Genomic DNA, 12,792 nt, shown 5'->3' on the forward strand with positions numbered 1-12,792 from the left:
GCCTAGATTTTTTTTTTGAAAATGGAAGATTTCCAGGTTTCCGCTATGTCTATTCCTAAAACTCCTTTGAAGAATAAAGGCATAAGAGCTTAGATCATCTCTAGACTCTCACTACAACATATTCTTCATGTGGGATGGCTAGCTCAGAGGTCAAGTCACCAACTTGTGAGTCAACAAACATGATTTAATTCCCAACTTGGTTGTCAGGTCTCCTAGAATAAAGTTAACACATTAAGGCAAGCAATTCCAAGCCCTTATACTGGAAGAGTCACCTCAGGGACATTCCCATCAGTGGAATGCCTTGATTTTCTGGCTCCAGCTAATGCAGAGAGCTTTGACATATAATCTCTGACTGCAATAGGAGTAGCAGTGTCTCCCTCATCACACACTACCCCAACACATCAACATCTTTCCTCTTCCAAAGGTTATTTCCCCAACATAAGAGAAGAACACAGAGATGTATATTCACATGGGATGCTGAACTATGAACTGGCTCAAAGCTGACTTTTGGCTTAAAAATCTTGATGAAGGCAGGTTTGTCCCCCAGCTACACTGAACAACGAGCTCTTGGCACCTTAGGTACAAAATCAGGTGCTGTTTCAGGCCCTTGCTAGAAATGCAGAAACCTCCAGTAACCAGATAATGTGTTACAGACTGAACACTAAAAGCTGAACTGGGCGCCTATGGAAGGACAATCTGGCCTTGCCTACTTTTGCTCCTGATTGTATCTGCTTTCGGAATCCTGAACCCAGTTCATTGCTTGCCATGTCTGGGACCATCAGTAGACCCTGTCAGAGCCCATGGCACTGCCTGCTGTGTGCAGAGCCTGTGGGACTGTGCCCAGCTGGTGATGGCACAGCCCGTGTGTGGCTCCTCCTCAGCTCCTGGCTCACACTCCTCTGGGGAGCAGCCAGCCCTCCCTGCTCCCTGTCAGACAGACTGGTTTCTCCCCTTCATTAATGGATTCAGCTGTACACGATTCACAGCAATGTTTCTTGCTGTTCAGCATGCACTTAGATACTAGGGAGTCCAGATGTTACACGGAAAAAAAATGATGTTGTCTGGTTTTGCCCAGTAGGTTTCCGAACTTCATACTGCATCCATGAGTGAACAGAGCCAAGCAACATGTCAAAAGCAGAAATTTTTAGCTTTGGAGTCCAGGTGCTGGAATGAGTGTGGACTGAGCAAAACCACAATGAGTAATGATGTGTTTTGATTATAAACCTTCTCCACATGTGGCCTTCTGCAGAGATTCTGAATGCATCATGCTTGCTAGCTATTAATGACTACCTTCTTTTCCTGCATCAAAATTATGACCTGGTGTCATTTGGTGCAAACTCTAAAGGACACATTTACAGACAGTCAAATGCATACCTATTTTAGGTGGGGCTCTCATTCTTATATGTGGCACTGAGCCCCTCCCTGACCTTTGTGGTTTCATCACCCAGATGGAGACAAGGGCCTGGAGTGAATTTAAGCCTTCCTTATGATGGCAGAAGGCAAAAATATTACTAGTTAGCCAAATGCCTGCTTGATGGTAAGCATTCTGTTCTACCTATTGGGTGAGCTAGAAAAACAAAAATTAAGATAGGGGCATATTTCTGGAAGAAAAAAAAATCAACCAAAATACTTTCCCCACTTTTTCATCCCTCTCACACCACTATGGGCTATTGCAGGGCAAGGAAAAGAAAGTCAACTACTCACACACTTGCATTTACTAGGTCTTTTTTAACCTTTAAACATATTATGACCATGAAATGCACAATTCCCAAAAAAATCAAATTTAAAACATCGTTATGTTAAGTTGAAGTCTTGTTTCATGTACTGCTAAGACCATTTACTTAAATAAGAAAGCATAATGTTACACGATGAGTTTTATTGCCAGTGGAATTGACCACAACAAAGACTTGTGCACTGACCCAGAGGAGCAAGGGAGACTAGTCTGGAAAAGATGATGATATTTTTCAAATAAAAAGCAGAACTGAAGAACCTCATAAGACTTTGTTGAAATTTGAGAGATTCATGATTAACCATCATGGGACAAGAACAATAAGAAGAATTATACTGACTGGTTCTACTCTGACCTACATGATCTCAATCTCTGATTATATTTTTGTTCAGCTATTTAGGATATGCTGATTAGCTGTTTTTTCTCTTGGGAAACCACTAGATTTTGTTCTATTCCCTTTTCAGACATTATTATGCTATCATGCCGAAACAGTGATAGCATTAGTCACGGTATTTAGTCCACCATTATTTTCGTAAAAGACTGAAGCTCCTTTACACCACAATATGAATATTTTATGTCTCCTTTTCCTCTGGAAATTTGTCAATATGTAATTCAAGATTTTTTTTCTGATTTCTGTTTAATTACTATAGAAAATAGCAAGTCCAGAAATCCTTACTAATGAGGTAAATGTTCTTCAAAATCAACCTTAGGGACATCCATGTAGATAAATTCTTAAATAAACACTCTCGTCCTCTTTAGCTGACACAAGTCCGTGCTTTACAACAATACATTACAGTAGCAGGTGATCACAAATCAGATACCTACAATACCCTTGTCAGAGTCAACAATTTGTTGGCTTCCTCAGTGCAAATTGGGGGCAGGTAAATGCAGTTAAATCACACAGATTTTTTGTCAGCTTATCATGTGATTTAAATTGCTTCCACCTCAAAATCCAAAATACTTGGAAACACATTGAAGAAAAAGTAAAGAATGAAAGAAAAAGTGGTGACCAAGAGCAGCACAAATGCATGGCCTGGCTTCAGTTAAAACAACACTGGTTTGGGTGGATACTACACAAAATAATATAAGATTGTCTTTGTTTTCATATGTACATTAATTAAAGTGTTCTAAAAAACTTTTATTATTATTCTTACTACCATTATTATTAGATTGTTCTTGATGTTCCTTTAATTACAGCAGTGAGTACCACAACAACCAAGAATAGGGAGCCAATCTTTCTGCCATTGCATGGACCAGCAGAACTCCTGTCCCCAGCTGACTGTAGATAAGCAATTAAGGTGGGAAAGGAGACAGAAAGCAAACACAGTAATAAATGGGATAGGGGCAAATAGCGCATTTCTCCCACAGTTTAGTGGGTTACTGAAAACAGGATCAATTATACAAAAGAATAAAATCAACCCTGAAAAATGGCAACTCAGAATAGGGATACCTAAGTTCAGTGTTCCCGAGTCATGGCCTCTTTCTGGCTTAGAAATTTTGTCTGGGTGGAATTTGAGGATATTCAGCATTGTCCAGGATTTCTGAACACCTGGCGGATTGAAGCAACTCTGCAAAAGGTCTGACCAAACTTTGCTGCCAAACATCCAGAAATATTGGCTGTTTCCTCAGCACATGCACTGATTGGTTGCATGGGACAGTGTATTAAGTGCAGCAATTTTGAGCATCATCATACACTCTGCACAAAGACTACACAAGGAATGCTTAATTACTTCTACCAGGAAAGCCCTAAGTTTAACTATGACGGCCACAGGTGAAAGGCAGACAGGTATGAAATCAATTTATGAGAAGTAGAAGTGGAACATACAGGCCATCATTCCTGTCTAAAACCTAGAAATTTCTTGAGCAGCAGCTTGCACACCTGCATTTTTTTCCAAAGGACATATCATTTGCAAGGCAGGGAAAATGGGTGTCAACACATGGGTGCTTGTACACTTTGAATAATTCTGGAATGACACTGTGTGGGGAAGTAATGTTGAGTGGCACCTTAACCTCTTCCCAGCAGAACAACCACTTCCATTTTGGCTTTGTGTAAAGCTGAAAGTCATTTGAGACACTGTTTCTGTATGCCAATACAGAGTTATACAGTAAAGTAAAACCAAATAAGATGATGCATGCATTACTCATGAGAACATGTGTATGGATAAAAAACCAGCACTGTGGTAAATGAATATAATGGGAGGTCGATTACACCAAGGATGGAGACATAGCAGTAGAAGATCCAAACAGAACAATGTACAGGAAGCTGTTCACAGCCACCTGATTTGTGTTTATTTTTGTGGGTTTTTTTATTTCAGCTGTCTATACCCCAATGTCTGTCTGATACAAAATGTCTCAGTAACTCCTCACTGCACCACATTTTCCCCAAGAATGCTCAGTGGTTTGTGGAAAGAAAGCTCAAATAAAATCTCCAGTCAAGTGGAGAACTTCTTCAATTCTTTTCCCCTCAAAACATGCCTCATTATTTTGTATCATGTTTCTGGGAGTATCACAGTGCATGTTAGTTTTACAGATCAGTAAAAGTCTTCCCACAGCATTCACTTCCATCAGACAACTGTCTCCCATGAAAACATGGGTCTTTTCTGGGTTTCCTCCTCAGATAGTCAGAACAGGCACCCCTCCAGAAAGTGCAGATCCAAATCTACTGGCAGCTTCATGCAATTGGTTGCCCAGTATGTCTTATAACAGCAAGCATCTCATGCCAACGACAAAGGATTTTGTGCCATGTCATCCTCCTCTGACATGATATGTGCTTCTGTCAGTTCCTGCCATCTGAAATCTTGGCTTACAATGTAATTAGTGTTTACTTCTGGAGTGCCTGCTGACTGAGGCTTGGAAATGGAGCACACATTGCTGCTTTGAGCCCCAAACTAAGAGAAGATACCAAAGGTTTTGCCATGCAAAGCTGGTACAGCATCCACAATAAAATAAAATGGTTAGAAATAAGTTTTTCCAGTTTTTAGCAGGCAGTTGAAAGAATTTACAAATGCTGTGGGAGTGTTTCTCTTTAACACATTCTTCATTCTTGAAATGCTTCCCTATTCTTTACCTCTTAATACACCACATAAATAAGTCTCCTCTCCATCTCAGAACAGATGGCAGAATTATTATTGATCTTCCCAGTGCCTCTTGTTTCCCATTGCCTAATCCCAGCTCATTTTCTCAGGTAGGATGTTTCAAACGGTACCTGTGCAACCATCAGCAGCAAAAGCAACTCAGACATTGGCAAACTGATGCACATCATTGGACCTCAGTGATTTGAACAAACAGACAGGGTGTTGCAACAGCAGGGTGGTAAAAGAACAACCAGAAAGCACATTAAAAGAGTGGGATTTGACATTGGCCTGGCTCACCTTAAAATTTACCATCCAGCTCCCTTAGATGGAGGGGGATGGAAGGAGAAGATTTAGTAGCTTAATATCTTGGTTCTGCAATGGACCATGTATGATGGTTCACATGAAGCAGAAAGACAACCCACACTTCACTGTTGCCAAGTGTGCAGCGCTTTGTCCAAGGAGAAAAATTCTTTCCTGACCCCTAGGCAAACAGTCTGTGGTCTGTAGCATGATATTTGGCTGTTCCTCTCAAGTAGAGCTGTAGCACAAATATTTTTTAGGCTCATAAAACAAATGAACATCAATATTACTCTCAAAAATTTTACCAAGGCAGGTGAAGTGCTTGCTGCAATCAAATGCAGAGGTTAATATCACTCTGGACAGGGAAGGGTTAAGTGGAAACTGATGGTTCTTTGATTTGTCATTTTTAACTGCTTGACTCTCTGTGACATTACAATAAAGAACCAGATGTATTGATGCTGTAGTTTTTATGTAGTGATTCTATTGCTGCCTAAGTTCAGCAAAATTATGTGCAGGCATCTAATCACACATTTATCAATTAAAAATACTTGTTTTGGTCAACCACCTTCATTTTATTATTTTTTAAGGTAAAACCCCTGCTGCAAACTATTGTATTGGTCTCAGAACCAAAGTTTAAATTGGGGGGGAAGATGATCTTCAAGGTCCTTTCCAACCCAAGCCATTCTATAATTCTATGTTTCTATGAAAGATCATATGAAAGTGGTTCAGTGGTTACAGAACACTAAAGATTCTCATTTTTTGTTCTAAGCTTCTCCAACAGTTTGCTGCAGAAACCTGCATGCATTAAGTATTTTTCTGTACAGAATTTAACATGAACTAGGGAAATGTGGATGAGAGTTGACTCCTTATGTGGGCAGTCACGGAGCAGAGCCCTGCTGGAGTCAGTCCATCCTGCAACATTTAAATAACTGCTCAGTTCTGTAGTGGAGATGTATCTTCCCTTCTAACAGTTACAGCTTTACAGGATAAAGTTGGCCGATATTTATAAGTCAAATTTCTAAATATGAAGGAGGAGGTCTTCTCAAAAAGGATGGAGTTTCAGACATAAGACAGGCTTCAGTCTTAAATCACTGAAACTCTAGTCTCTGAAAGACCAGTAAACAGGATAATAAAATCAGGTAGGCACTAAAACATGCAACATTGTGGAAATCTGTGGCCACCTTCTGCCCATCATAAGAAAATTGTACAGATTTGCAAATTCCAGTGAAAAATCTTTCGAGGGGCTTCTGCCCAGCACTTACATTAGTATATGCTTGCCATCCCCATGGGAGTTAGAAAAGCTAGTGAAACTCATGAAGATGTTTAAAAGCTTTGTTTCATTTGACAGTGAGTACAATTAAACTATTACATCCTTATTGATCTCCTGTGATGTTTTTAACCCTTGCTATGCAATAGTGCAGCTGAGTTTCAGAACGTGAGAGACACCGAAACAAATTAAATTTTAAACTAAATACATGGGTGATGACCTTGTACTTGTAGGTCAGCATAGTAATGTGTTCTGTGTTCTAATTAACTATCCTGCCCAATTCAGAAAGTAAAATTTAGGAACACCCAAAGTCTATAAGACTTTGACAGGATACTCTGCTTGGATTACAAATTGATCAAATGTTACCAGCAGCATCAAAATACCACCTTCTCTGACAATTTACAGATGCTTATTCAAGTGCTACGGGCTGAAAAAGATTTTCCCATCCTCTCATGTGACACTTCCCACAGAAACCCCCATGATATTTGCTACAAAGGAAGGAATCTCCTTCATTACCATGCCATTCAGCATTATAAATCCAGTAGCGTTCAGAAGAAATAGAAAGATTAAGATATACAATCACAATTTAAGATGGCAAAGCATTGAAAAATATTCTAGTGTTTAATACAACCGAGAAAGAAGCATCTTAAAACAAAATCTGGTAACATTTTGGCCTGCTCTCCTTTTCCAGGAATTTCTTAAAGGTTCTGACAGACAAACTATGATGCCTTAACACGAGGCGTGAATTACTGTCCTGAGCTGTTCACCTCACACATGATGTGCAGTTAAGAACAGTACATCAATCAAGTCCTAAGGTATTGAGAACACATAACACAATTTCATAATAATCTGGAATGGTTTCCCTAAAAATCACCTCAGTAATTTAGTGGGGAACAACTGAGATGTCCATGCAGCAGATATTTGGGGAGCATCTAGAGAAGGTAACTTGCCTTTGCCTTACTAAGTGTTTCTACCCCTCAGTTTGTGCTCCAGGCCAAAATCATACTCATACTTGTGAAAAATGATGATTTAACTTTTATGCTGAGGTCACACTGGAAAACTGAGATCTGCAATCAGATGTAGATAAACTTCCTGAGATTTTAGTAAGAAAACCAGGGTGGTAACAGGAGGAAGAGAAAAAGGCATTAAAGGCAACTCCAGTTCCTTTCTACCTCCTATGTTTTGGGGCTATTTCTCAATTTCTGCACTCTCCTTGATCTTGAATTGCCATTTCACACAACTTATCTTACATGCTGATGGAAAGAAAACCAAAAAGTTTAATTCTGGGGCCCTCTCTTCCTTGTTCACTTAATGAGAATACAGGATCACCACAATATCAGATTTATATCCTGTCTTGGATTCTCAAAATGTTTATTCTTTCTGATAAGATCAATTCCACTGCTGAGGAACTCTTTGAAGAAAAGCTCCTGTCTAGCCATTTTTAAAACTTTTTATTTTCCTTTCGCCTGAGTCTGGTTTAATATTTACACTTCTACAACCCATCATAACATCTGTAGCCTATTTTCCAGGATAGAAAAAACTAAGTATGTTGAGTAACTTCTATAACTAAATCTTAATGAATTGTTTTTGTTAAGATTGTCCCTCTGAAACTGTTCTTCTGAACAGGTCCACTGTTCTTCTGAACCTCTGAAACACTAGAGTGACAGAAGAAGCAACACTGCACTAACCAGCTGAAGATGGAGCCAGATGACAGAAGCTCAGCAGCTGCAGTTATTAAGTGACAGTATCCTTCCAAACTGGACTTGCCTTCCCCCTCACCTTGCTCATGTTACTAGACTAAGACCTCAAACAAAATACTAATGCTGTCACCCCCATTTTAAGAATGGAAAATTAAAGGTTTTGGCCATGTTCATATACCAAACTGGCAGAAGAGATAAATTTAGATTTTGATAAAGCAGGTCTAACCCAGGACTTCAATCAAAGTTTTGTTCCTTCAAGGAAATTCAACTTGACAGTTTAATTAGTATTGAATTTGTGTATTTCTTTCCATCTACTAAAAAAATCTCCTCAGACTTTACTCTTCCAGCCTTCGAAGTGGCTTTAAAAAGGGGATAAGTATTCCTGGAAAATTAACACTTTAAAACCAGATCTAAAAAAAAAATGCAAAGCAGTGATGGCACTCTAGTTTGTAGGTCATTATATTTTACAATTGTTTCCATTTGACTTAATAATAAAAACTCTGTGGAGTGCAATAAAAACTGGAAATATCCCACCTGAGCTTTTAATTAGGAAACATGTGAAATGTAAACCCAAATCTTAGCACATGCTTCAGCTTTGATTGCACTGTTATTGCCAGTTGCAGTGTTGTCTGGAAGAATCAGTTGGAATTAGAACAGTATTGTGGCACAGGTGTCACAGGCATAAAGCAGAAACACATTGCCATTTTCTCACTGTGTTTGCATCAAAGTGAAACAATGATGGGAAGAAAAAAAAAATAAAACCAGTAAGAAAGGAAATGCTCATTGGGACTGCCCAATGTCATACACACAAAGAGTTTCTGAGTGGTGCCTTAAAATCACACTAAAAGTAAGTGATTTTTTTAAAAAAAATAAATTACTGAAGGTTTGATTAAAAACCTGTTCTTTGTTTCAAACACTTTCATTGAAATTTGCCATCTATGATAAATGCCAACTTTTCTTCAAAAATCAAATCCAATAACTATTTCTGAGTTTTGCTTTTGCACTTAAAATTCATATACACTCCAAAACCTGTTTTTCTACGTGATTCCTGTTGAAAAATCCCAATTCCTGGCCTGCTCTTACATAAACAAATAAGATAAATATCAGATGCCCTCTACCGGCCCTCTGTTTAAGTTAGAGTTTCAGAAGTTATGAATTTCCCAAATTCCTTCTTGGCCCTTGCTTTTGTTACAGTAAAGTTGCAGTTTCCTGCCTCCGTCAGACAAGTCCCACCACTTCAAAGATTAAAAGTGTGGTCAGTTTGATGACATAGCTGTCAGCATGCAATCAGAGTGTGACATGAACAGAAGGAAGCTGAAAGTACTGGGAGGGAAAACTAACAGCTCCAGGAAAAAGAATTGGGATAAGAGAAGAGAAAGGAAGATACCTAAAACAAGCAAGAGTACGTAACAGGATTGACACATTAAAGAAACATGGAAGCTAGGAAGCAGAGTTCAATGTCCCAAACACAAGGGAAGGGGTAAACCTGGGACACACAGCCCAGTGCTCACTAACCCTTTGGGTTAACAAGTTTTCTTGGACAAATCAATCTTTCCTCTGAAAATGCTCTTTATGATTTCAGATTAACAACATTTGTGGCAGGTGGTGCAGATACAAAACTGTCACAACACTGGTTACAGACTCCTAGCCTTGCTGGGAAGAACGTGCTGTGGCAGGGTTAGATTTGTGTCACACATGAAGCTCCATGACCAGGCAGATTCAGGATGCAGGGGTGTGAATATGCAGTAGGAGAATATGTAGAATTGTGGGAGGAGATTAGAGACAGCCCTTGAAGCAGTTTTCCACTGCTAATAAACTCAGTGCCTGGTATGCTCAGTGAGGTCATACTTAGGTTTTGGAACACTCTCCTCTACACAGAAACAGACCTGTAAAGCTCCTGTCCCCTCAGGAGGGTAAACACCATGTATTCTTCTTGAGTAAAGGTCCTGTGTTGCAGAGGCAACATCATTGTCTTTACAGTCTACTAGTCAGCTTCAGGAAAGGGCAAAACCAAAAGGAGAAGCCTTCCATCATCTGTTTCTTACCTTCCCCTCGAATCTTGCAGTGGCTCCCAGCTGCACTCGGATATTCCGAGGAGGAAGAGTAAATGCTGGTGCTTCAGCAGGGACAGGGGGGCTGAGTGTCAGGGAGGTTTTGGAGACTCGAGTAGATGTCACCAGTTGCACATCCCCCATGATGTGGACTGTAAAAGAGAAACAAGTGGTAGTACAGAAGCTGTGATGTTTAACTACAGAAACAGCCAAGAATCAGAGGAGTGGCAGGCACATGTTCTATATCTGTGCTGTATTTGTATACACAGCAGGAGTCATCAGCCTAAGGTGACAGGTGCTATTTTTTGGGAGGGGAACCGAGACCCAGGAAGATTGCCTGATGTGGCTACAGTTGTGGTCAGGGTCACAGTCATGAGGCGAACTCAGCTTGAACTTTCATGTTCCAGGCCAGAGCCTTAACCAAAAAGTCATCCTTTACAACTGCATTAAAAGGTAATAACTTATTTCAGGAGGATATTTTCATAACGTGACTTTGATTTTCCTGGCCTGGAATACACCAAAATCAATAAGTCTCAAAAGTAGAGCCAGTGTTAAACAAGTGCTTATGAAATAAAGAGACCTCTGTTTGCACTGGATTTAAGTTGCAAGCGGGAATGTGGAAAATCTGATTTTTCATACCAAGCTTTCAAGATCTTAAGAAATATCTGGATATCTCCCTGTAAAGTACTGCTAGTACAGAACAAATGCTTTTGCAGAAATTCCAAGTCTCTACTTTACTGCAAATCCTTCTTACAGCACACAGACTAGTAAAATAGCATGGAGACCAAATTTCATAATGCTACAAGAATGGCCTTTTTTTACAGATATCTGCCTCAGAGGTAATTCTTCTGCTGCACAGTTCATCCTTCCCACAAAAAGCAAAAATTATTCTATTTTTAAAGGTAAAATTTAATGTTTTCCAGGAAAAAAAGTAGTAGCTGACCCTAGTTCTAATTCCTTGAATCATCTATGTAAATTAGAAGCCCCACTGTAAAATTTCTATTTAATAGACAAGTTTTAAAAAAAAAAACCTCCTGGGAAATGTCTTGACCCACTAATAGGTCATGTTAAACCAATGAAAAACACTGGGCTTCCAGTCATAATCCTCTGCCATACACACCAAACCATGACAGAATATATATTTATTCATCTGATTCTGGTGAAAGTTGCAATAAACAATACTTGAGTAAACACTGAAACTTCAATTTGAACAAGAGAAAAATCAATTAAACTGAGGCCACATTATTCCTGACTGTATGAAGGATACTTTCCTTAGGACAGACTGCAGCTGTTTGGGGAGCAGGGGAACAGAAAACTCATTCATTTCTAAATAGGACTTACACTCCAATGTTGCACGCAAGCACCTGCAAACCCAGTCTGAGAATGTAATTTCCACATCACATACCTGACAGGCTCATTAAACAAACAGAAACACCCCTACACTTTTTGAAAACAGAGGGCAGCTTCTCTCATGGAAAGTAGTCTAAAAGTTAGATTTTTAATCTGAGTTAGACGTTTTGCCTCTCTCACAGCCAACAGAGAGATAGAGGCACCTCCAGAAGGTGTTTGGTTCTAAGGTGAGGGAAGCATGGCTTTCTGCTTTGCAGTATGCAGTTGTCAGGAACTATAGCTTAGAAGGCAAATCCTTCCAAGATATCAGTTAAATTATGTATGCACACAGATTTTCAAAAAATGCTTGAAATCTCCTTCCTCATTCATAAGAACCCAGACATTGTGGACTTCAGATTTCTTCTGGCACAATGCTCTCTTAGCATTTCTGTATATCAACATCAAACTCCCCAGAAAATCCTCTAATGTTTCTAGTATTTGAATTGCTGAGACCAATACAGAAATGAAATAAAGATGATTTCCTTAATATTGATCCAAAGCTTTAAACTGAGAAATTCTGCCTTCATCTACATGAGAGTTAATCTTGCAGTGAATGTCTGTATTAGCACTCAGTCACTTGAGAGCACAGCATGTCTCCCTTTCCAGTATAAGCAACTCACAAACAGAAAAAAACAAACAATTTTATTTTTTTACCTTAACTTATCAAAGAACTGTATGAAATCACAATATCATGTAAATAAGGAAGTAACTGATTGTATTCTGGAGACAAGAGGTGAAATCAAAGGCTCACTTCTCTTCTAACAAATGTACTTAGCACCTGAAGGGACAAAGAGTGACAGTTTCTCACAGCTATAGTCACTGTAATAAACAACAATTTGCCTGAAAAAGAGAGAGAATGACTCATTCAATTAATTGTTCTTTCATTAAGGACAAGACTCCAAATTCAGTTCTCCATTCAGCTAAAACCACAGTTTATCCCAGTGGCCTTTCAATTAATTACACAGCTGTAAACTGCTGCATTTCTGAAATTTATTTTTCTTTACATATTAAGACCAAACATTTCCCAAATTGCCATAAATATCTATTGTGGTCTTTTTTCCCTCTTAGTACATAGACACTGATAATTTTCTATCTTCTTACCTCTTCTGAATTGGCCTAAATCCCATTTTAAAGTTTATTTCTAATTTTCTTTTTTTTATATCCTTTTCCACAGATGATCACTTTTCAACATGCTCAGCTAAACACTGTCTTGACTTTTTCTTCCCACTTGTCCTTCTCCTCTGCTAAGATACACCTTTCCACAGCCTACAAATGCTAATAT

General features: G+C 39.1%; 1 protein-coding gene across 4 annotated transcripts in view; it reads right to left on the bottom strand.

Moving 5' to 3' along the window:
• MYLK (myosin light chain kinase) overlaps positions 1-12,792 on the bottom strand; it is a 202,899-nt gene that overhangs the window by 134,792 nt on the left and 55,315 nt on the right. For all 4 annotated transcript variants that reach the window (XM_027637384.1, XM_027637383.1, XM_027637385.1 and 1 more), the window contains one exon: positions 10,116-10,273. In XM_027637384.1, the coding sequence (XP_027493185.1) occupies positions 10,116-10,273 (158 nt within the window). The remainder of the gene's footprint in view (positions 1-10,115; positions 10,274-12,792) is intronic.

Source organism: Corapipo altera, unplaced genomic scaffold, assembly GCF_003945725.1.
Source record: "Corapipo altera isolate COAL_440 unplaced genomic scaffold, ASM394572v1 45, whole genome shotgun sequence".
NCBI classification, from domain to species: Eukaryota; Metazoa; Chordata; class Aves; order Passeriformes; family Pipridae; genus Corapipo; species Corapipo altera.